Source organism: Triturus cristatus, chromosome 12 (genome assembly GCF_964204655.1).
Source record: "Triturus cristatus chromosome 12, aTriCri1.1, whole genome shotgun sequence".
NCBI classification, from domain to species: Eukaryota; Metazoa; Chordata; class Amphibia; order Caudata; family Salamandridae; genus Triturus; species Triturus cristatus.
Genome location: NC_140595.1, coordinates 589,519,705 through 589,545,468, shown reverse-complemented (window position 1 = coordinate 589,545,468; position 25,764 = coordinate 589,519,705). Strand labels below are relative to the sequence as shown.

Sequence of the window (25,764 nt, the reverse complement as noted above, 5' to 3'; positions counted from 1 at the left end):
CTTTATATACAGATGGCGAATTTTCTGGTATGAAAATGCAACAACTTGATCCGATGACCCTACAAGCTCCGCCCCTATCGGCCAGGATGACGTCAAGGACAAGACGATTTTGAAGCACAACAATCCGCATAGCAGACTGCTCTTCTGTTAAATTGCCTAAGGCGGAAATAGTTTCGTTCACTACTGCTTCAAGGGTTCTGGTTAATCTACGTATCAGCTTACTATTGGTAACTGTACCTATATAGGGAAAGAGACCTTTATTGAAATCTGTATATTTTTCCCATGCTGTCTCAGTGTAATCGACTATTGGGAGATCTCTCCTTTCTCTATTGTGTACTAAATGAGTATTTCTGTGATAATCAGGAGTAGCTAGGAAAACAGGTGGCAAAAGGAATCCGATGTAGCAGGTACCATCCCAATCTAGTGGCAAACGTATGTATGCCGTCTGACCACATATGAAGTAGGAATGGCGGGAAGCTCTAAATGTAGACTTGCCTTGATCACTAAATTCTATTACAGTGGTGCATCTACTATGGCCCATATGTATGGAACCATTCTTTCTTACACATAATTCACCTTTAACTGGAAATACTGACATGGCGGGCAAAATTGGAGTAGCTTCGGATTCGACATTCAGGATCATGAGATTAAGCGTAAAATTACCTAATCCATACACTTCATTTTCTAGATCAGTTCCTGTTCTTTTGGGAAGTCCCTCCTTGTTGGGGTGGCAGGCTTTGAGTAAAACTAAGTTCAGCTTTCCCCATACCCAGTTATTCTGGTAAACTGCAGAATTCGAATCTAGGGAATTAATTAAACTAAACCATGCTCCACAGGAGCCGTTGTGTGTGAACGGGTATGGAAAGAGAGGTAGAATTCCTTTATAGTTCTGATAGGGAGGGAGTCGACCACATATCCAACAATTTGTAGCATTGCTAACCTGATGGGAATGATGTAACATACTAATAAAAGTGTTATTGCGCAGCGCAAATCTATAAGACAATTCATGCGGAGGTAATTCACTAAAAGAATGTTCAGCAGTAATATTGTAAACATGTCTAGAAATAGGATAATATGTGTGCAACAATATACTTGCAGTAATTATTAAAAGACTTAGGAAAAACAAAATTAATAACGTCACTGTGCAATGACTACGCAGTGATTTACAGTACGCATGTCGTTTCAATTTTATCCTTCTGTTTCTTTCTCTATACAGGTCTAAGGGATACATGTCAGAGACAAATTCGACCGATTCACCTTGGAGAGGACTTAAACAATCAAATTGCCTGACTTGTTAGACCTAAGTTTTAGTTTGTATTGTTCATGGTTATTCAATTCAACCAAAGGAAGTTTAGAGTCACTCGGGGAAGACACGCAAGGTGTGTCGTTTACGTCTGACGGTAGTCCATGAAATTTCTTGATATGACTTGAATGTATCCAGCCTTTTCGTCCTTCGATCTTTACGGCTGTCCTCGTCGTTAGCAATACGAGTTGAGGCGACTTCCACCTAGGATCCAGCTGAGACTTCCGGTCAAAGTTCCTTACTAAAACCAAATCCCCTGGAATTACGTCATGGGGTTTCACCTCGGTGTTGTCGGGAAAGGCTGCAGCTACCTGTGAACGACAAGATTGTAGTGCAGACATCAAGGAAGCCAAGTAATCTGTCAGCATATTACAGTCAATATCAGTTATTTTGCGTGGTATAGGCGTCCCCCACATATTTGGTGGTCTACCGAAGATCACTTCATAAGGGGATAGCCCTGTTCGAGAGTGTGCTACCATTCTCATGTAAAAAAGTGCAAAGGGTAAGGCTACTACCCAGTCGACACCTTTCTCTCTGCATATTTTGGACAATCTAATTTTCAGGGTCTGGTTATGTCTTTCCACGAGACCTGCTGCCTCGGGGTGTCGGACACAGTGAAATTTCCACTGATAGCCTAACAAAAGTGAAACGTGTTTCATTAGTTCGGATGCGAACGGCTGGCCGTTATCTGAGTAGACAACACGTGGTAAACCGTACCGTGGGAAGAATTCTCGAACTAACTGTTTGGCAGTAGTCGGGGCAGTGTAATCTGAAACCGGGTATGCCTCTGTCCAACGGGAAAGAGCACAGACAACTACGAGAACATATTTGAATCCTCGACATCGTTCCATCTGGATATAATCCATCTGGAGGACTTCAAAAGGGTGATCAGGAGGCTGAAATCCACCCTGTTCTACGGGAATGCTTTTACCTGGGTTAAACTGACAACAGATCATACAGGTACGAACTTTTTGTTTAGCTGCTGCTCGTAAATGTTTGTTGAACCAAATGTGTTGGATGCTGTCTAGCATAGCTTTTTCTCCTAGATGTGCTGGACTATGTACAGTGTTAATAACGACTTGGACCATTGAATCAGGAAGGAACCACACAGATTTTTCCTTCGTCATCCATCCTTGATCCGTTTGGATCCCTCCTAATTCAGTCCATTTCTTTATTTCGTCTGGTGTAGCATGTGTCTGTATGTCGATTACGTCAAGAGCGGGATCCTTAACCGTCATGCAATATGTTGGTGTCGGGACTATTGTCTTTGTCATGTCGGATGTTTGAGTTTAAGCAGTCTGTTTAGCTGTTCGGTCAGCTAGATCATTGCCTTGAGAAATGATATCAGTAACTTTCGTATGAGCTTTACATTTCATAATTGATATTGCAGTGGGTAGATGTATTGCATCTAATAAGGCATGAATAAGGGGTCCGTGCTGAATGTGGGCACCGTGAGAAGTTAAATAACCTCTCTCTCGCCACAGCACGCCGAAGTCATGTACAACTCCGAATGCATAACGTGAATCAGTGTATATGTTGACTTTTTTATTTGTTGCTTGAATACAGGCTTGTGTCAGAGCGATGAGCTCTGCTGCTTGAGCGGACAAGGTATTTATGCGATTTGTTTCAATGATTTCAGTGTCTGTTGTGACTGCATAAGCGGCCACTAGCTCTCCTGTACCTGTCCTCATACATGAACCATCTACATACAACGTCAGGTCTGGGTCTGACAATGGGACGTCTGTCAAATCTTGTCTGGGTTTCGTCGTGATAGTGATAACTTCAATACAATCATGTGCAAGTGGGTCTGTTCCATTTATAGGTAACAGTGTGGCAGGATTCAATGTACTACAACGTCTGATTTCTATATGTGGCTGAAACAATGTTAATTCGTAACCAGTAAGTCGTGCTATAGTCAAATGTTGTGTTTGTGTGCGGTTCAAGAGAACCTCTACTGCATGTGGTACTTGTACTGTCAATGGATGTCCTAATACTATGGCATCGCTTTGTCTGATTGCTAAAGCTGTTGCTGCCACTGATTTCAGGCACGCAGGCAAAGCCTGAGCTACGGGATCTAATGTACTAGAAAAATAAGCACATGGTTTGTGTGATCCTGCTTGTTCCTGTGTGAGTACTGACAAGGCAGTACCTTCGCGTTCTGTAACGAAGAGTGTAAACTGTTTATTGTAACATGGTGTTGCTAAAACAGGTGCTTGGCATAAGGCTTTCTTTAGGTTTTCAAAAGCTTGTGTATGTTCCTGAGTCCAAGGGAGAACAGTCGATGTGGCTGCCTCCTGTGTTGTCAATTGAATGAGGGGTTTTGCTAGAAATGCATACTGAGGGATCCACTGCCTACAATATGAAGTGAGGCCTATAAAAGCCCGCACCTCCTTTTGTGTCTTGGGTATCGGCATATTTGCAATTAGCTGGATGCGATCTGGTGTAAGCTGCCTTCCCTCCTTGGACAGCGAGTGACCAAGGTAAACAACTCGCTGGACACAGAATTGCAGCTTAGAAGGGGACACCTTGTGCCCCTTTTCGGCCAAAAATTGCAATACCGTCAGTGAGGCTTTCTCACATTCAGGTTCGCTTCTAGCGGTGATCAGCAGATCATCGACATATTGAAGCAGGGCAGTGTTGACTGGCATGTGGATACTGTCGAGTTCTCGTTTCAGTGCTTGGCTATAAATGCTGGGGCTTTCTGTAAATCCTTGAGGTGCGCGTGTGAATTTAAAGCTTCGTCCATTTAAACTAAATCCGAACAAGTATTGGCTTTCCGGATCTATTGGGACGCTGAAGAAGGCATTCTTGAGATCAATTACAGTAAAGAATGTTGCTTCGGAATCAATGGCTGTCAGTAATGAAGAAATATCTGGGACTACGGGGTATTGTGGTACTATGCATGTATTTAATTCGCGCAGATCAATAACCAATCGATATACTGGCGGGGCTGTTGGATCGGTTCGTTTAAGAATCGGAATTACCGGGGAATTACATACATTGGAGTCAGTTTCCACAACCACTCCTTGGGTAATAAGCTCGTCAATGATTTGTAGTAAAGCCACTACAGCATCTGGGGGTAACTTGTATTGTCGCATTCGTGGAAGCACCACTCCTGCCTTTAGTGTGACTCGATATGGTGTAATGTTCATGCAACCAACATCTGTAGGGCCTTGTGCCCATAAATGTGTCGGTAAAGTCTGTAGTCGGTGATCCATGTCTCGGGACACGTAGTGCCCTTTGAAATCACGTAAAAATAATCTTACTCCTTCCGGAGAACAACATATAATAGCTCCTAGAGCTTTCAAAGTTTTTATGCCTAACAAGTTTTCTGGACATGATTTAGTAAGTAATAAATCTGTAGTTCGTGTCAAGGGACCAATCGTAAGTGGAAGAGGCTGTGTTACTTCGTTAATGATAGGTTTTCCTGAGAAGCCAAGGGAAATATTCTGTGTGCCTGAGAGGGGTGCCCCTGGAACTTCACTACGTTTTATTGTTGTTCGGCTTGCCCCTGTATCAAGTAAGAATTTTCTATCTTGACCTAATAGTTCACTGTGTACATAAGGTCCTTCTTGATCTACAGGGACCTCAATAAGGGGTAAGCCAACTTCCCTCTCTAGGCTGTTTCATGAGTATCGTTGGTAATCAGGATAGTCATACTGTGCGGTCTGATACATCTGTCGGGTCGTTGTTTGTGTGGCAGCAATGGGCTGCGGTGGTGGAGCTGGCATAGACTGTTGCGGAGCTGGCATGGACTGTGCATGCTGCGGAGTTCCTTGTTCATTCTGGTCCTGTCTAAGTGGTCTTGGTCTTTCTTTTGTGTTACCTATGGCGATATTATGTTTTAAAACGGGACAATCATGTACATAATGACCTGGCTGTTTACAATAGTTGCACGTCCCTTTAACAGGACCTGTTGAAACACTGGACTGTGTTATACCCTTCTTATGACCGTCAACTGGCACTGTCTGGGAAACTAGCATTTTCATTTTCGTGTCTTTCATGCGTCTATGTTCATGTTACTCCAGTATTGGAGCCTTTCATAGATTCACATGCCTGAATCATTCCCCGTCGTCGAGACGGGAGTCTCCGGTACATAAAAAAGCTTTGCTTAGTATCATAGCAAACAGAAAAAAGGCCTAGGCCCATTTTCCTTTGCAACCCATAACCTTCGTTATGTAAAAAAGGACTAAACCAGTCCCTGAGCCAATCAGAGCCTCTCACCCTCTAGAACACTCCTGAGAGAACCTTCTGCCCTCAGATTTTCTACCGCACGTTGTGCTAGGGAGTCTCCTTTGAGCTCTGCTCAAATTCTACAGTTGGTTTTAGATTGAGGTGATTTTTTCTACTGAAATTTCTACATCATCTAGGAGAATGGCTGATAAAGAAAAGAAAGGCTTGTTTAGGGCCTGTGCCACCTGCTCAAAGAAGAGATTATATACTGATGATCCTCATAAGGACTGTATATACTGCCTTTACCCACACCACCAGGCGAAGGAGTGTAAGGTATGTCGCACCTTTTCTAATAAGACTTTAAGGGATCGTGAAGGCAGACTGCTAATTTGGCTCCAAAAACTTAAAACCAGGAAGGACGTCGTGTCTAGTGACAGTGAGGAGGCGTCAAATGTTTCAAGGAGATCTCAGAAGAGAGGCAGATCTCCTCAGGCTCATACCTCAGGGGAGAAACCTGAGAAGGCTCTTAAAAAGACCACTGCTGGGTCTTCAGAGCGCAGTCCCTCAAAATCTCCTAAAACTAAAGAAAAGGAGAGCAAGGGTCATGCTTCAGGGGTGGAACAGCCAAAGAAAACAAGTTCTGAGCCTTCAAAATCACCCCTTAAAATTAAACATGCGCTTAAAAAGCCAGCGTCTACTTCACCTGAGGAGAAATTAGGAAAATCTACATCGTCGACGGGATCGTCGACGAAGAAGGTAGCGTCGTCGACGACGAGGAGTGAAGTAAAAGTCATTATTAAGCCTGTACTCTCGTCGACGATGGCATCGTCGACGGCAGTGTCGACGACGAGAGCGCCGACGGCGACGGCAATGACGACGACGACGACAACTACAGCGTCGACGGCACCGTCGACGACGGTGACAACTACATCGTCGACGGCGGCAACGACGACTATGTCTACAGCGTCGACGACGGCATCGACGACGACGATGTCGACGGCGGTTAAAATGGCAATCTCGTCGACGGGCTCGTCGACGAGGGAAAAAACCCCGGAAAAGCGGGGTTTTGACAGGAAAAGAAGGATTACCCCGGATATTACGTCTCCTAGTAAGGTAACGCCTCTGGTTCCATCCCATTTATTGGAAGAAGAAGATTCGCAGGAAGAGGATAATGAGGGCCCGTTTGGCTATGCAAGTAGCCCCTCTCAGTTGCACGTTAAATGTCAGGAGGATGACTGGGAGGATGAGTATGGGGGTTATCAGGACCCCCCCCGACAACATGAACAGGAAGAGATGGTGAGTGTTCCAGCTTCTCTTCTGACGGATTTGCAGTTCATGTTGGATGATTACAAGAAGAGGCATACTTTGCCTCAGTCTACCCAAAGGATGCCAGTGGCTCCGGCGCACTCTGTGCCATGTACACCACTGCGAAGACAGGAGATACCGGTTCCGCGGCCACTAACACCTTTGCCACAGCCGGCTCTGGACACTTCTGAGGATGAAGAGCAGGAGGAAGGGGAGATAACAGATCCTAGTAAGGAATGGGATGAGTATTTGATTCCGTCCCCTTCATCTCCGTCACCAAGACCTGTGGATTCCCCTCCGGAGGACATTGGAGGGTTCCATAATCTGATGGAAAGAGCCGCGCAGAGATTTGCGCTCAGTATGTCATCAGATAAAGCAGAATGCTTTTTATATGATTTTAAAGAACCGTTTCGCAAGACTGTTAGATCTCTTCCAATTGTGAGTCATCTATGGGAGGAAGGTCTCAAAGTAATGGAGACGCCGGCAACGGTTACTCCAGTGCTGGCTAGGCTGGACAAAAAATACAAAGCGCCTTCCGATGCTCCGGCTTGTTTATTAGGTCACCCCAAACCGGACTCGGTTATAACTCAAGCGGCGCAGCAAAAGTCGAGGAATCCCTCTGCTCCAATTTCCACGCCACCGGATAGAGAGGGTAGGCGCTTGGATAATGCAGGAAAAAGGTTTTCGTCCATGTCTGCTCTTCTGGTTAAGGCAGAAAATGCACTAGCCATCCTGGGCAGGTATGATAGGCAGATGTGGTGCGACCTATCACCATACATTGATAGCATACCTGAAGCGGACAGACAAGAGGCTAGAAAAATCCTCCAGGAGGGTGAAAGGACTTCGGCTGAAGTCATAGATTGTGCAATGGACATTGCGACCACGGCCTTCAGATCTCTGGGAGGAGCGGCGGTTTTGCGCAGACAAGGATGGTTGAGAGCAACATCTTTTAGGCCTGAAGTCCAGAATAAGATCTTGGATCTTCCGTTCAATGGGGAAGATCTGTTCGGAAAACATGTGGATGAGGCCTTACAGAGTATAAAAAAGGATACGGAAACAGCGAAATCTCTGGGAACATTGCAGTATAGGAAAGTTCCTTTTCGTGGCTCACGTGGTAGGGGCCAGCCCTCTTATAGAGGGGGTTATCAACAAGGCCGTTATTCTTCCTACTCCACATCATCTCAACCATATCGTCAACAACAATATTCACAAAGAGGAGGTTTCACAAAATCTACTCCTAGAGGTCGAGGAGGTCGTCAAGGGAAAGACACCACCCGAAGACAATGACATTCTGGTGACACTTACTCCTCATATGTCACATATTCCCCTGGGTGGAAGAATTTCCTATCATCATCAAAATTGGCAGCAGATAACGACGGACCAATGGGTCCTCCAGATAATTCAATTCGGTCATACTCTAGAATTTCTGGAAAGCCCCCCTTGTTCACCTCCAAGATTTCAAGAGGTCAAGTATTTGCATCAGATGCGTCAAGAAATTCGGACAATGCTCCGAAAGGGAGCAATAGAACCGGTACCGAATTCCCAGAAAGGAAGGGGATTTTATTCCCGGTTTTTTCTGATCAAGAAAAACATTCTTCAATGGCGCCCCATTTTGGATCTCAGATCCCTAAATACTTACCTCAAGGATCAGACCTTCAGAATGATTTCCCTCCAGGATATTCTGCTGCTGTTAAACCCAGAGGATTATATGACCAAACTGGATTTACGGGATGCATATTTCCATATTCCAATCCATCCTTCACACAGGCAGTACCTTCGGTTCGTGGTGGCCGAAGATCATTACCAATTCAGGGTGCTTCCTTTTGGTCTGAAATCGGCCCCGAGGATTTTTACAAAATGTCTGGCTCCAGTGGCAGCGGTACTAAGGAGACAGAAACACCAAGTGTTTCCTTACCTCGACGACTGGCTAGTCAAGGCTCCATCGAAAGCGTCAGCCCAGTTGTCAACAGAGGCTTGCATAGAACTATTTGCCAAAACAGCCCTTTGAACCAATTCACAGGGCGGAACTGAAATTTCTTTCCTGGAAAGTTGCGCTTCTCATTGCACTCACTTCAGCCAGGAGAGTGGGAGAAATTCAGGCTCTCACGATCCAAGAGCCGTTCTTGCAGTTCAAGGAGGACAGGATAATACTCAGGACTAATCCAAGATTCATCCCTAAGGTTCCAACTGACTTTCATTTGAACGAACCTTTAATTCTCAAAAGATTTTTTCCACAACCATCAACAGCGGCGGAAAGAGCTCTCCACTCGCTGGATGTCCAGCGTTGTTTGAAATTCTATTTGCTGAAAACTAAGCCTTTCCGCAAGTCTTCACAGCTTTTTGTGGCCTACAGCGCACCCAGAAAGGGTTTCCCTTTGTCAAAGAGAGGAATTGCCAGATGGATATCAAGTGCCATAGGGTATTGTCATCAGGCAGCTGGCCGACCTTTGAATGCACGAGTCCGGGCTCATTCTACAAGAGCAGTCTCCACCTCTACTGCTCTATTTGCAGGAGTACCGATCCAGGATATCTGCAGGGCGGCGACCTGGACGAGTACACACACCTTCACCAGGCATTACTGCTTGGATGCAGCCACAGAGAGAGATGTGGCAGTGGGAGAAGCGGTGCTGAGGAACCTTATCCAGTAACGGTGAGCCTTCTTTACCATCCCTCCTTCCTTTGTTATGTACGTTGGCACATTTTATGGTTGTTTATTGTATTACCATTTGCAAAGAAATTTTGAGAGGTGGAATTTGGTTTACAGATACCATTTTTATCACACTGTATATGTTTCCTGGATTCACTTTCTAGGTAACAAAAAATGTGCATTTATTTACTGCTCGCTATTCTGATTCAGGCATGTGAATCTATGAAAGGCTCCAATACTGGAGTAAGAAAACAAGTTACTTACCTGTAACTGTAGTTCTCCAGTATTGGACCTTTCATAGATTCACATGCAACCCACCCTCCTCCCCTGAGAGGCTCACCTCGGATTTAGCACAAAGAGTGTTATTGCACAAGTGCACGAAAATCTGAGGGCAGAAGGTTCTCTCAGGAGTGTTCTAGAGGGTGAGAGGCTCTGATTGGCTCAGGGACTGGTTTAGTCCTTTTTTACATAACGAAGGTTATGGGTTGCAAAGGAAAATGGGCCTAGGCCTTTTTTCTGTTTGCTATGATACTAAGCAAAGCTTTTTTATGTACCGGAGACTCCCGTCTCGACGACGGGGAATGATTCAGGCATGTGAATCTATGAAAGGTCCAATACTGGAGAACTACAGTTACAGGTAAGTAACTTGTTTTCTTCTTGTTCTTCTCTAATTCTATTGTGATGGTACTGTAGCATTTGTAACATTTGTGACGGAGTGTTACCTTGCCAGGTACTCTCGAATTTCAATACTCTATTCTTAACTTGGGGCAAGGCATTTTCAACCAACTTTGTCACAAACAGATGTGGATACGACTCGCTACTTGCTTTTATTCCACTATTTATACCAAAACATTTCTCAAATCGGGAATAGAAATCACTAGTGTCTTCATCTGATTTCTGTTTACAGGCTGAGATTGCACCCCAGTCTTCCTTTTTCGTAGTTAATAAACGTGGCAGTACCTGTACTAGTAGACCTGGTAGTGCTTTGATCTTGTCCCCGAGCCCTGAACCTGGACCTCGAGCTTTTTCTTCGTTTTCTAATGCTGTTCAATCTATCTTCTGGTCTCCCACCTCCCAATCCTTTTCCTTGAGTTTTTCGTAAATGCCCGCAGGCATTAATACCTTCAATATTGTCATAATGTCGGGGTAGGTATATTCTCCCATGAGTAACATATCTTTAATTTCACGATGGAAACCTGCTGGGTCTTTATCATGACTGGGTACCACTTTCTTCATTTCTAATAGTTCTATTTTAGATATGGGTGTGTATACAAACACACGTTTAAACTCATTGTCATCACCCTTTATCGGGTGCACTTCGCGTAAGGGATTCTGTCTATCCATGTAATGCGTCGTTCTTTCCTTGATGGGCAGTGAGACATGTTCAGGACATACAAAAAGGATGTACTGCTTTCTGGATTCTAGTATTTCTCTAATTAACTTAGTACCGGAACCTCTCCATTTATTCGTGAGTAATTCAGTCAATATATCAGGTAAGGGACCAGGATCGGAGTGTTGGCTTTTATATAATATAAGGAGTTGTTGAATCATATAGATACCAGCTAAACGCTGTTCATCTGGGGCGAGGTTCAAAAACGTATGTACTAGTATATCATCGCCATATTTTCCAGGGCTATCAACCCAGTGAACGGCTGACCTGGCTAATTCTTGTTCGTCCATAGAATCGAGTATATGATAACCCCTTCGTTCTCGGAGTAATTTGTCAGCGGCTTGGAATGAATGTTCGGGGGACCTTAAATTTATTATAGGAGTTTGGAATTTTCTGTTATTATCTGGACGTATCGGACATATCGGATCAGTAAAGCATCTAGTATTATTGCAAGATCTTCCTCTACCTACATAGGCCATGGTTTCTGTTGCAGAGGTACAGATGGAGGAGGGTCTTGGCGTTGAACCCCCTCGGCAGGCGGTCTATGTGGCGCAGCATTAGCATACGCGGGAGCTGCGTCGTCTAAATAAGAGGAAAGAAAAACATCTTCTGCGGTTCTGGGATGCCCTTTGGGATGTGCTTTTATCGGAAACAATGGGGGTGGCAAGTCTCTTGGTATCTCCGGAGTAGCCTTAGGTAGTCCTTCGGCCAGAAGAGGATACATACCATTCACAAGGGCATTCCTTTGTCTGTCTGTTTGTTCTGACTTTACTCGAGTACCTTCTTCAATTAATACACTTTCTCGAACTTTATTTGAATTCTCCTTACTTTTCTCTTCCTGTCTGAGCGCTTTTTCTGTACGTCTATATGATTCTTTACGCCATAATTCAATGGCATCTTTCTGTGACTGTCTAGCTTTCTTTTTCCACAATTTTTCTTCTACTTTCATAATGCACTCTGCATCCCAGGTCCCAGCTGCGGGCCACCTCTGACTTCCTGGTAATTCCTTGGTGTAGTCTACCCATAGATCAAGAAATAATATGGCGTCTAGGCCATGTTTATGATACATGAAGTACCCTGGAGTGTCCCTAGGAGGAATGGGAACAGCTTCTTCGAGTACCCCTTTTCTGGTTTTGATCTGTCTTAATTTCGAAAAGAGCGGCATATTGAGAACTGATCTGATACCTAATTTTGAACACGTTTAATACCATAAAACACAATAACGAACAGTTCTCATCCAGGGGATACTCATCAATAGTCATAATCTATGAATAATCCCCGCCCATGTGCGGGATCCCGGAGCATATAGAAAATACATATATATAAATATATATATATATACATATGTGAAAACATATAAATGCAGCCTAATAATGTTCAAAACATGGCAATGCTGTAAATTACATATTTTTGCATAGTAGTGCCCCCGTAACCCGTAAGGAAAAAAGGAAGCATCAGGCAAATTATAACACAGCACTGCTTTATTGCCATAAAGCAACATGTAATTGTAGGCATTCGCCAGTAGGCTGCAGTAGAGTATCAAGAATCCAAGAAAACTGACACCTTGCCTTTAAGGCATTAGAGTAGGGGGACCGTGCCTTTAAGGCCTGCCCGTGACCCCCTGCTCCCATGATGCACTACAGGTGACAGTTGGGCCAGTTCTTTTTTCCGGCTCCTTCTGTGAGGATCCTGGAGCTTGAGCTCTTCAGTTTTTTGACTGAAATTTTGAATTACAGCTTTTTCTAGCTTTTTTCGACGTTTTCTGGCTTATAAGGGCTAATTCTGCTGGTTCCAGTGAATTTTCCAATTTTTTTCCAGTCAGAATGTCTCCTTTATTCAGGAAATGCCCTTCTTGTGGTAATAAAATGGCACTGGTGGATCCACACTCGGTGTGTATTGTGTGTTTACCATCAAAACACGATCCTGACCAGTGTCCCCACTGCCAGAAGTTCTCAAAGCGCACTCTGAGGGACAGAGAGCGCATTAAACTGCATGCAAGACTGGAGAAGGAACGAAGCCGTCGTGAAGGCGAGCATTCCTCATCAAGACCACCTTCTTCAGCTACGCAAGTACAGAAACGGCGACATACCAGCTCCCCGGGCTCCAAGAAGACCAGGAGTCCAAGAGGTTCGCCGTCGACGTCGAGGATGCCGGCGAAGAGGCAGAGAACTTCGGCGTCAAGGGATTCATCCCACCATCAAGAGTCTCCGCCGCGCAAAAGTAAGTCGGCGTCGAGAGGCGGCCCTTCGGGCTCGAAGGCTGCTAGTCTGGTGACATCTGAACTGTCTCCGTCGACGTCGAGGCTTCCGTCGACGTCGAGACACTCTCCGCCACCCTCGAGGGGGTCGACGTCGAGAGATGCGGCGACGTACATTCCGCCGCGAGTGGGCCGGTCGCCGTCGATGGTTACCCCCACTCGGCGACATAGAAGGTCGACGTCGAGAGGAAGATCGACGTCAAGAAGTCGACGTCGAGAGAGGTCGCCGTCAAGATCACCACGTCGACGTCGAGAGAGGTCGACGTCGAAGTCGCCCAGTCGACGTCGAGAGAGGTCGACGTCGAAGTCGCCCAGTCGACGTCGAGAGAGGTCGACGTCGAAGTCGCCCAGTCGACGTCGAGAGAGGTCGACGTCGAAGTCGCCCAGTCGACGTCGAGAGAGGTCGACGTCGAAGTCGCCCAGTCGACGGCGAGAGAGGTCGACGTCGAAGACACGGCCGACGTCGAGGTCATCTAGCCGACGTCAGGTGCCAGAGAAGAGGAGATCGACATCGAGGTCTCCACGACCGGCGTCGAGACCAGAACGGCATACCTCACACTTGCCGATGGTGACGCAGACGTCGTCGACGTCAAGGGATTCGACGTCGAGGGCGAAGACTGGACCGCCCGCGGAGAGGTCCCCAGGAGAACAGTCATCATCTCCGGGACTGCACATCGTGCAAATATCTCCAGAAAGATCACCCGAGGCTCCAGAGCGGTTTGGACTGTCACCGCGCTGGTTACGAGATGTGGGCGCTGCCGCATGTCGGAGTCCGGGATCGGACTACTCCCGCATGTATTCCCCACCGCGCAGGAGTAAATCGCCTCCGAGGGATCCACGGCCAATTTCACCACGCCGGTCTCGTTCCAGGGACCGTCGCACCGCGCCAAAACGTCCAAGATCTCCGTCCAAGCACAGATCAGGATCAAGGGCTCACCAAAGCGAACGCTCCCACAAGAGGCGACGCACCAGGTCGTCCACTGGGACTGCATCCACAAGATCCTCAGTCCGGGACTACTCCCCTACTTTTTCATCCACGCCTCCATCGCGAGTGTCCCCGGTGGATGACATTATAACTTTCTCGGACGTCCTGGGTAGAGGGGCGCAAAAGTTGAACATCGCACTGCACGCCCCTCAGGCACCCACTTCTGTGATCTTTGACACTTTACACCATCGGTCAGCTCCCAGACCTCTGCTCCCGTTGGTGCCAGGATTGTTAGAACCAGCGATGGCCACGTTCATTACACCAGCTACAGCGGGCTCGGTCCCCTCGAGAATAGCAAAGAAGTACAAGGCTCCGGCCGAGGACCCTTTATTCTTGAGGGCGGACCCGCCAGCGGATTCGGTGATAGTGGCGGCGGCCATGAAGTCTCACTCAGCCTCAATATCTGCTTCTGTCCCCCCTGAGAAGGACAGCAAGCTGATGGACTCCTACGGCAGGAGAATGTGCAACACATCTGCCGCGCACATGAAGGTCGCTAGCGCTTCAGCCCTGCTAGGGAGGTATGATCGTTCCCTATGGGATTCCCTGGCCAGATTCGTGGAGAAATTGCCTAGGGAGGACAGGCAGGACTTCACGGAGATCCTACATGAAGGCGGACTGGTGGCCAACCAAGTAATAAGCGCAGCGGCGGATGCATCAGACCTAGCCGCGCATGGCTACTCCCATGGCATCTGCTCCCGCCGTTCGGCCTGGCTCAGATTAACAGCCCTCAAACCAGATGCGCAGAAAAGGATTCTTAACCTGCCGTTTAATGGATCATCGCTATTTGGAGCTCATGCGGACGACCAAATGAGCAAGATGAAAACGGAATTGGACACTGTAAAGGCTGTGGGACTGGAAAAACGCAAAGAGTTCCGCAAGCGCTTTCGCCAGGGCGACAAACGTGCCTTTCACCAGCGCGTTCAAACGCCCCAATGGTCCTCTCAAAACCAACAGAGGTCCCAGTTTCAGCAAAGGGGCCGGGGCAGAGGAAGAGGAAATGCTAAACAGCAGCAGTCCTCTAACAAGCAACCTCCCAAGCAGTGAAAACTTACTTCCTCCGCACTCGTTCGCCACTCCGGTGGGAGGAAGTGTCACCGCTCACCTGGCAGAGTGGAATACAATTACAAACGACAAATGGGTGCTGAGTATTGTAGAGCGTGGCTACTTGCTGAGGTTCAAATCTCCCCCTCCGCAGGTACCCCCACGGAAACACCCACTCCCTCTCAGCCAAAACAAGCTTTTAAAGGACGAAGTTGCCACTCTCCTCTCCAAAAACGCCATAGAGGAAGTTCCAAACAGGCAGAGAAATCGGGGAGTGTACTCCCGGTATTTTCTTGTTCAGAAAAGAGGAGCGATCGGAGACTACAGACCCATCCTCGATCTCCGCCTACTCAACAGATTTCTCAGAAGGGAAAAATTCAGGATGCTAGCACTGCACCAGATCTTCCCACATCTACACCAAGGGGACTGGATGTGTGCCATCGATTTACAGGATGCATACTTCCACATTCCTGTCTCAGCGAAACATCGGAAGTTTCTCAGATTTCGCATCTTTCACCAACATTATCAATACAAGGTCCTGCCATTCGGCCTCAAGTCCGCGCCACGAACATTCTCAAAGTGCATGGCAGTGGTGGCTGCATTTCTCCGCAAACGGAAGATATTCGTCTACCCATATCTAGACGACTGGCTCTTAAAAAGTTCCACCCCGGTTCAACTCCAGAGTCATCTCTCGTTCTGCCTAAACCTTCTACACTCGTTGGGCCTTCAGGTCAACTACCGGAAGTCGATCCTCAATCCAACTCAGCGGATCCACTACCTGGGCGCCTCTCTAAACTCCTCAAGCGCAAGCGTGTGTCCTTCGGAGGAGAGGTTATCCTCCATGCTGCAAAAAAGCTGCACGCTTCTCAGCACGGAATATCCCACAGCCAGACAAGTGTCATCTCTCCTGGGATCCATGGCCTCGTGCATCTACATCGTGCCCAACGCACGTCTGCACATGCGTCCTCTGCAACAAGACCTAGAGGATCAGTGGTCGCAGAGGACCGGCCGCTGGGAAGATCACATTACCCTTCATCAAGCCGCCAAAGATTCCATCCGGTGGTGGATGAAGCGCTCCCATCTGCTTCACGACGTCCCATTCCATCAGGCGCCTCCGACACAGACGGTGGTCACAGACGCCTCCATGCAGGGCTGGGGGGCTCATATGGGCCGGCTACAAGTACAAGGTCTCTGGTCCGCTACCGAGCAGAGCTATCACATCAACTTCTTGGAGCTACGAGCAGTCCATCTCGCTCTCAAGTCCCTGTACCCATCCCTGCAGACCGACTATGTTCAGGTTCAGACGGACAACACCACAACTATGTTCTATCTGAACAAGCAAGGAGGGACCAGATCACGGGTCCTGTCTCTGGAGGCCCAGTCAATCTGGAAATGGCTTCTGGCGAGAAACCTGACGATCGTCGCTGTTCACCTGCCAGGGACCCTGAACGTGCAGGCGGACGGCCTCAGCAGAGACTTCGTCGAAGCGCACGACTGGGTGCTCAACGAAGGCGTCGCTCAAGACATCTTCCGCTTGTGGGGCATACCAGACATCGATCTGTTCGCAGACGCGGACAACAAAAAATGCCCCGTCTTCGCCTCCAGGTTCCCTCAACGGGGGTCGCAGGGGAACGCGCTTTTGATCAGCTGGTCGAGGACATTGCTTTACGCTTTTCCTCCTCTCCCTCTCATCCCGGCTGTGATTCAGAAGTTCTACAGGGCCAGAACTCGGATGATCCTAATAGCACCGGAGTGGCCCCGGCAGTGGTGGTACCCGGATCTACTCCAGCTGTCGGAGGTACCACAGAGGAGGTTGCCATGCCTGCCGAACTTGCTGACCAAGGACAAGGGGAGAGTGTTCCACCCCAATCTCCCCTCCCTCCGCTTGACGGCATGGCTCCTGAATTCATCCAGTACGGACATCTAGATCTTCCACCGGACTGTATGAGCATTCTTCGGGAGGCAAAGAGGCCCTCCACGAGGAAGTCGTATGGCTTTAAATGGAAAAGATTCTGCTTCTGGTGTAGAGATAACACCCTTGATCCGATCCGGGGTCAAGAACAGGTTATTCTCCCCTACTTACTGTACTTGGCGAAGTCTGGGTTAAAGTACTCTTCCATCAGAGTACACTTAGCTGCTATTACAGCCTATAGGAAGTCTCCTACCCAGACCTCATTCTTTCAGATGCCAGTGGTAAAGGATTTCTTAGAAGGGCTTAAGAAAGTTTACCCACCTGTGAGGTCTCCTTCCCCTTCCTGGGAACTGAACATCGTTCTCTCTAAACTGATGGGAGGTCCTTTTGAGCCGATTCATAAGGCCTCCTTGCAACATCTGACCTGGAAGGCTGCCTTCTTAGTAGCCATCACTTCGGCCCGTAGGGTTAGTGAAATTCAGGCCCTCTGCTGCAAGGAACCTTACACGGTGTTTCATGCTAATAGGGTGGTGCTCCGTACTCATCCGAGCTTCCTGCCCAAGGTGGTTTCGGACTTCCATATTAATCAGGTGATCACGTTGCCCACCTTCTTTCCTCAGCCGACCACACCCCCGGAGAGAGCTCTACACTCTCTTGACCTCCGGAGGGTTTTGAAATTCTATCTAGCTAAGACCCTTACTCTTAGAAAGTCAGACAGGCTCTTTGTTAACTATGGACCCACTAATACCGGGCTGGCTGCGGCCAAGAGATCTATCTCTAGATGGATTGTCTCTTGTATAGCTTTGGCTTACCAACTGTCCCACAAAGTTCTGCAGGGTAAACCTAGAGCACATTCTACTCGGGGGAAGGCTTCTACGGTAGCACTCCTTCGCAACGTTCCCATGTCTGAGATCTGTAAAGCGGCTACATGGCGCTCAGTCCATACTTTCACGCGCCATTATTGCCTAGATTCAGACGCACAGGCCGACGCCCAGGTGGGGCAGGCCTCTTTGAGGAACCTATTTGCATAACTGTAATACAAGATGTGTCTTTTAATGTATGTTTTAACTGCTTTGTTGCTCGTCCGCGAGACTTTGGGTATGGGCTTGCTACTCTATTCATAGATTATGACTATTGATGAGTATCCCCTGGATGAGAAGGATTAGTTACTTACCTGTAATCCTAGTTCTCATCCAGGGGTATACTCATCAAAGTCATAAGCGACCCACCCACCTCCCCGGACGAGCAATGTTTTCTCTTTAAATAAGTGATGTATGGAAGGCAGATCTACTCAGGTGCGGAGGCACCGCCAAAAAGAACTGGCCCAACTGTCACCTGTAGTGCATCATGGGAGCAGGGGGTCACGGGCAGGCCTTAAAGGCACGGTCCCCCTACTCTAATGCCTTAAAGGCAAGGTGTCAGTTTTCTTGGATTCTTGATACTCTACTGCAGCCTACTGGCGAATGCCTACAATTACATGTTGCTTTATGGCAATAAAGCAGTGCTGTGTTATAATTTGCCTGATGCTTCCTTTTTTCCTTACGGGTTACGGGGGCACTACTATGCAAAAATATGTAATTTACAGCATTGCCATGTTTTGAACATTATTAGGCTGCATTTATATGTTTTCACATATGTATATATATATATATTTATATATATGTATTTTCTATATGCTCCGGGATCCCGCACATGGGCGGGGATTATTCATAGATTATGACTTTGATGAGTATACCCCTGGATGAGAACTAGGATTACAGGTAAGTAACTAATCCTCATTCACACCACAATATACAGAACGTATTTAAAACATTTTAACATTTAACATTTAATGAATAAACAATGATGGTCATCTAGGGAACTAGTCACTAAGCATAATACTCGATACTAACTAGGTAAATCTGAATTATATACTAGACATACTTGATATACTGCTAAACAGTACAGATACACTGCTGAAACAGTGCAGACCGGATTTGTGTACCCAAACCCGTCTTGACCGGCACAACCTATGTGCACGTCAGAACGCCTCCCCGATAATGGTACTCACCGGGTAGCTCGGAACGGAAGGCCTCGGAACTGAACTGAACTTGAACCGGACTGGACTCGACTCGGAACTTCGGAAACTTCGGAAACTGGTGGGCCTCTGTATACCTCGGATCTTGCTCTCTCAGCTAGGCTCTGGTCGGGATACTTCGCACTTCTCACCGCCTCGTCTGGGTGTTGATCGCAGCCTCAGTTACCCCCGCTCGGCAGGAGGGAGATACAGGAAATCCTGTGGGTACGCGTTGTTGTCCGTCCAGCTGTGACAGGAGACCGGGCCTGCAACGCACCGCCGGCGCGTGAGATGAGAAAGTGTCCCTATTCGGGCGCCATTTATGTGGTAAATAATTTAATTACCGGGACTTAATTTGATGCGGAAAAATCTATAACAATAGCTCAGTAAAATAAGAGGCAGAATCCGTGGTATTAGAGGTTCGGAACGGGCTTTATTCCAGAATCAATTTAAATTGGCGCTCCATATTCCATCACCACGAAGGTTCAGGAAGTGAAGACGTTACTTTATTGACAAGTAATCATTTTTATACAATAGGCATTACAGTGAAGCAAATGCAGGAGGCGTAACAATTGATAGTAAAGATAAAACATACATGCGTAGCTAGAGTGGGTGTAACTGGGCGTAACTAAAGAACGTCATCAGGTATGATGTCATAATAGGGTGGTTCCATGAAAGAATTTCGCAATGTCAGCAGAAATACTTGGCAGAAATGCGCGCGCAGCAGCATGACGTGTGATTGACGTGCAACTAGGGGGAGAAGGGGACTTGACATTTAGCTCTACATGTGGCGACAGAAGTCTGGAGGGTCAAGTCAACCTAATCCCAAATCATATCTAACATCCTATGTTTAGAGAACTATGTTATCCAGAAGAGAGGTCTCTTAGAGTAGAATCTTATTCTATACTGACTATACTGACTATTAGTGCGTGTACAAGCGTCTAAGTGTCTACACTAGATGCGAGGGCCGAAATCTTCCATAGTGACAGGGCTATGAATTACTTGCATAAAGATAGAGAAGCCGGGCCTTTTGCTCGGTAGCTGGAAGAATGTTTACTTAAACTACTAGACAGGAATGCATTGGGTAGGGAGCGAAGCAGATAATCTCGAAGGTGAAATACAGTTTTTGGCAGGCAACAGGCTGATGTCAGGCACCGTTAGCCGCGCAGAGAATGAGGACAAAGTTCATGGATACAGATGTGAGCTCAGACTGGAGCTTTCAGAGGCAGAAGGCAGGAAAAGCTTGATGGCAGAATCAGGGCCTACTTGCCTGGACTGTAAAATGTCATAAGTGAACCATATAAAGCCGGTGGCCTTTCATACTTATAAATGGAATATCCAGCCCATTCATGGCGGATCTGAAAGAGGACATGTTGGCGGTGGACGCACATGTGTTTGCGTCTTCATAACTGGAACTGGAGGGAACATACATGTACTTGTGATTTATACATGAAACCGTTGGGGTCCAAGATAGGGGACATAACTGACCAGAAAAATCCATATTTCCACAGAATGATGATGGATTCAACCCAGATCTGTGACTGGGGGTGGGTGTCTGAAAAGTTTCAGCACTCCGTCCATCATCTCCTTGTGTTTACTCTTTACCCCCAAACATAAGATCCACAGATGACTACCTTATCTTCAGAAGTCAACTCAAGAGTTGCATCTTCCCCACATACCCACCATACTCAAACCTAAACTTGTGTATATAAGCACTTGTTTGGATTATATATGTGTACTTGGATATGTGTATTCCTTTGTATAAATGTGTATAATAATCTTGTTTATAAAGATATAGGATTTTTTCTAATTCATGCATAACAGTACATATTACTTAGGGTTATATTTTTCTATGTTTAACATGCGTATAGGTCACTGCATAAATAAGTACATTTTTATCATTTTTCTTCTACAGTTGCTTCACTATATATATATATATATATCATGTTCAGGAGTGGGCAGATTTGACCGTTCCTCCATTTTGGAATGAAATAAACGCTATTTGTATTGAGAAGAGTAAAGTGGGTGTAACATCTACGAATAGCTATTGTTTTCTTGGAGACGTTCTGTTCCATATTGATATGATAGTTTATTGTGCAAATTACATCCTCATTGTTCTAATATATATAGGAGTCTAATGCTGGCCTACGAAGACTTGAGATGGACCCTGACGTCCTAAATTTAAGACTGCGCCAATTTCTTTCACCTTTTAGATTTCTGGATGACCCTTGACCTTGAGGTCTGCACGTTGCGTACAACGCAATGCATCAATGCCTTCGCCTGCTAGCTCAGAACGGAGCAGGGCTCTGCGCGCCCTGTTTAATATGCAGCGAGGGCCGGCTGCGCATGGCTGCTTCGGCTGTAATCAGGGCAGGCTGAGGCTCGCTCGTGATTTTAGGAGTCCGAGGAAGCCATGCTCGGTGCAGAGATGAGCTCGCATTTCTAATGAGAGCAGGCTGTGCTCGACTCCTCGGACTGTACTGTGAACAGGCGTTAATGGGTGCCGCGTGTGACTGTGTAATCTGGAGCAAGGGCAGTGTCGGTGAATGCTTGTCTGCTTTGAGAACTGGCTGCGTGAATTCTTCATCGGAAATAAGGCTCTGCGGCGGTCTGAAATGTGAATTGATTGTACGGTGACTGCTCTGTCTGCAGTTCAGCCTGCAGTGACGCTGTTCAGTTCAGACGGTAATAGACTGTATGTGACTGCGGTCTAGATTATGCGTAGGCTGTATGTGACCGTTCTGTCTGTACTGAGAAAAGGCTGTTGGTTACCGCGGTCTCTAGATTGAGCAGCAGCTGCTTTTGACTGATCAGGCTGTAATGAGCCAAGCCCATGTACTATGAGTACTGTCTAATGATGGAGGCTCACACTGTAATGATGGCAGTCTGCATGCGACTCCTGGACTTGCAGATGGACCTTATGTTTGGAACTGCTTATCTGTAATGAGGGTATGCTGCCCATGACTGCTCTGTCTAAAATGTGGACAGGTTTTACGAGTCTGCAATGAGACCGGAGTGCATATGACTGCCTTGTGTGACATGGGGACAGGTAGTGTGTGATTGCTTGGTCTGGCTTGGGGCAGACAGGACCAGGGCACAGTGACTAGCTCACCTTTGATTTGGAGGCCAGCCTAGTCCTCGGCCTAATTTGCAAATGGCTTCTTGGAGACATTACTTTGTACTCTAGAGAGGTCACTAGTGTTGACGTACATCAGTGCCATAGCAATGGTGTATCTCCAGACACTGAACTGTGACTGTATGTCCAGAGCATGTTGGCTCATGTGTCTGCCCTCTTTCCTGGATTGGCACACGGCCTTCCTACTTAACTGCTACATTCAGAAGACTGCAACATATAATGGTGGCAACCGCATTGTGTTCGGTTTTCGTTCCAAAGCGTAGCATGGAAATGGCCAAAAACAGAAACCACGCTTTAAAGAGGAGAGCAGGAGTGAGGAGCCGGGGGTTGGTCTGTGCAGCTTGCTTTGCAATAGCTGATCAATACCTGCGCTTTGTCATGCTAATCGCTTATTGGTTGACACTCAATGATCCCGTCCTGGTCTCTCTCCCCTTCTCCGCTCCCCCTCCCTTTTTTCCATGGAAACTCTGCAGCTGCAGCGTCGGGATGGCAAACTGCGCAGCCTTCAGAACGAGATACTACTTATACAGGACAAGCGAGATGGACTAGCCGCTCAGGTGAGTCTTGCCAGTACTTGCGTCACAGCCATTTTGTTGAAAAGTGAGGATTTGGTGTTTGTTGAGCAATGCAAGATGATGTTAGTTACATGTTCCCCAGCTCTCTGGGTTTACGAAAGGTGCTTAGCGACGGCTTTCTGCATATTCCTTTATTCGCAATCCTTCAATGATCGCCCATGCTAAATTGGTGCTTTGTACTGCAATCACTGTTTGCGTATTGTGATCTGCCTGCTAGCATATCCTGTTTCTTGGTTGGGTGGTATAGACAGGTGTCAGGGATAAGTCATTACACCAATCATGCCACACCCACCCACATGGCTTTTCTTGAATTGGATCTGCAAGCTTAGGGTCCCTTCTGCCCCCACCTCATAGCTTGCAGGCCTCTGCTCTTTCAGATTATCCTCCAGCTATTTAGTATAATTGATTTTTCCTCTGTGCTATTTTCTTTCTGGGTGGGTCAATAGCTGGACGCCCAGGAGCAGAGAGTTTATGAGCTACAGAAGGAGCTGAGGGAGCGGCAGGCAGAGCTGGAGCAGAGACACAGTCGCATTCAACAGCTGAACCAGGAGCTGGAAGCCAACAGCAAACAACGTGAGGAAGCACATCACCAGGTAAGAGGATCTGATCCAGTATCTAACTAGATGGGGGGTTATCTCACACATCTTCCCCTTTCCCATTTATGAGAGATGTATATTTACAAGACCAAGCACAGTGACAGGTCAGAGATAGAACACAGTCCTAGTCGGCTCTGGTGCCCTGATTGCCACACCATTGTCTATGATGATACCTGACTGAAACTGCACATACAAAGCCCTCCTCAATCTTTCTAGGAGACTCTGTGGGCCTCATTAAGAGGAAGAGGATCGTAGTTCGGAAATCGATTTCATCCACCCTCTCCCTAATAGACCAGACTCACTGTTTGGTTCACCAGTTCACCTCAACCACCTCATTTATTTAAGATTCCAACTAGACACTACTGTGCGTGAACATTTACTCACCATCTCTAGTCAATGGACACAGCTCTTTGGATGATAACAAGAATTTGACGCTGCTACCTGATTGTTCATGAGAACAGAAGGATCTTTCTCTGAAGGATCCTAACACAGAATGGAAGCGGATTGTAAATTTTAGGTGCTTGGTGTGCCTGTATCCATTTTCCTGGATACATGCTGAAGAGATTGATTAGCGAGATCGAGGCTGGCTGAGTAAAAGAATCTGCCGCAGATTAATGAGGTGAGGTTGTAGGAGAGAGGTATGGAGGGGGAAGTGACAGTGTGACACTTGTTTGTTCGACCTGAGACCTTGATCTTCAACTGTTTTTTTACAGGTATCTAGTGTGGGGCTCCTTGAAGGGAATGGCAGGGAAAAAACATTTAAGAAATTATTGCACATGCTATCCCATAGTTTAGAGAAACAGATTCCTGATTTTAGCAACATAGATTTTAGAGGTTTTTCAAAACTGGAGAGCTTTAGAGATAGAAAAATAGCTTTTTGTCTGTGGGAAATTATGTGAGCCATGCCAGAGCCAGGGTGTATTCGGTGAGTAACTTCTTCCAAAAAAGATTAGGATTATATATAAATTCCTAATTTATTGAAGCAAGAGAGTTAGAATTGTGCTTTTGAAAGGTAAAAAAGTGACCCAGAGTAATCCGATTTCAAATAAATGCTCCAGTGACCGGGGTGCCAGGGTAATACTTTTGAGATAGGTGTAATGAGGCCTGAGAGTCTTAGTCTACGAATTTAGCATGCGCATACGTTTGGAACATTCTGAGATGTATGACCTAAAAGAAAGAGCTGCAAACTTCTATAAGAGTGTAATATAGAGCTTCATAACACACAGGTAACACTTAACAGCCCACGTTAGACAGCACACTACACACACATCCAACAAAGGAAAGATGCATCATGTTGTTTGGTGTTGCCTTTCATGACATCACAATCTATCAATATGTGCCACACATTATCCTGCAACAGAACTAGTTAGTACAGAACTCAAAACATACACCCAGCATATCCAGAATATGCAATTTCCTGCCAGTCATGGCCCTTGCTTCCATCAGCTGCCATATGTTGACATAGTATGGGAAATGGCCATGCGTCTCAACCAAAAAGATCTCGATGCGATTTTTGGTAATGCCTTTTGCCCGCATCCATCAATCTTATGAAACACAAATTCGGATACACCCATCCTACACTGCTAAAGTTCCTCTCACCACTGATTATGCAACGCCACAAACCATACCAGAATCCGATCTGTGATGTAAATGGTCTTTTTGGAATGGTGTTGGAAAAGTCACCCCAGGACTTTTAATAAGTGATGCAGTGCCATCCTAATGGCATATGGTGCATTATACAAACGCTAAATAACAATCATAAAAACATGCACATTCAGTGGAGGATTCTTTAACGAGGTATGTCGATGAAAAGGGTTCACTATGAACTTTAGAGGTTGTCTGAGAAGCGCAAATCACATCAAACGTGTGTGGTAATGAACAGTGGGTATATAGCATAGTGCCCCATGTGTTCCCTCTGTTGCGTTCTGCGTGAACCAATAAGAGTTCTTATTGATCGTTCTGTATGAATTTGCATGCTTGTGTGCAGCTCCATGCGTAAGATATACAGTAGATTAGTACAAGTGATAACCACAGATCGTGAATTTTCTTTAGTTGATTTGGTAGTATTTTACATAAATAGTGCTGGGGGGCCTCTCTGAAGTCTATTTTTCTGATTATATCTAAACTGCAGCTGAATTTAAGATCTGGGACCATAGCATATTAAAGCCCCTCTCCCCTTCTGTTGCTGCAGTTTGTTAGAGGTTTGAGCAGGGCCATGCTCCAAACCAGGCCCTGCCTTGTCAGTGGTAAAGGATGTTGTATAATCCTGGACTTTCCTTGTTGTTTATGGGTTAACATTGTGTTTTTAAGGGTGCTCTTCGTTTGACCGTCCGCTAGTACAGGAGAGTCAGCACTGATTTTATATGCCAAGCCTGGCTTCTTTAGCCA

The 25,764-nt window shown here is 46.5% G+C and overlaps 1 protein-coding gene across 1 annotated transcript in view; it reads left to right on the top strand.

Moving 5' to 3' along the window:
* PMFBP1 (polyamine modulated factor 1 binding protein 1) overlaps positions 1–25,764 on the top strand; it is a 2,019,859-nt gene that overhangs the window by 519,225 nt on the left and 1,474,870 nt on the right. The window contains exons 11-12 of the mRNA XM_085636957.1: positions 22,679–22,762; positions 23,227–23,373. Of these exons, the coding sequence (XP_085493083.1) occupies positions 22,679–22,762; positions 23,227–23,373 (231 nt within the window). The remainder of the gene's footprint in view (positions 1–22,678; positions 22,763–23,226; positions 23,374–25,764) is intronic.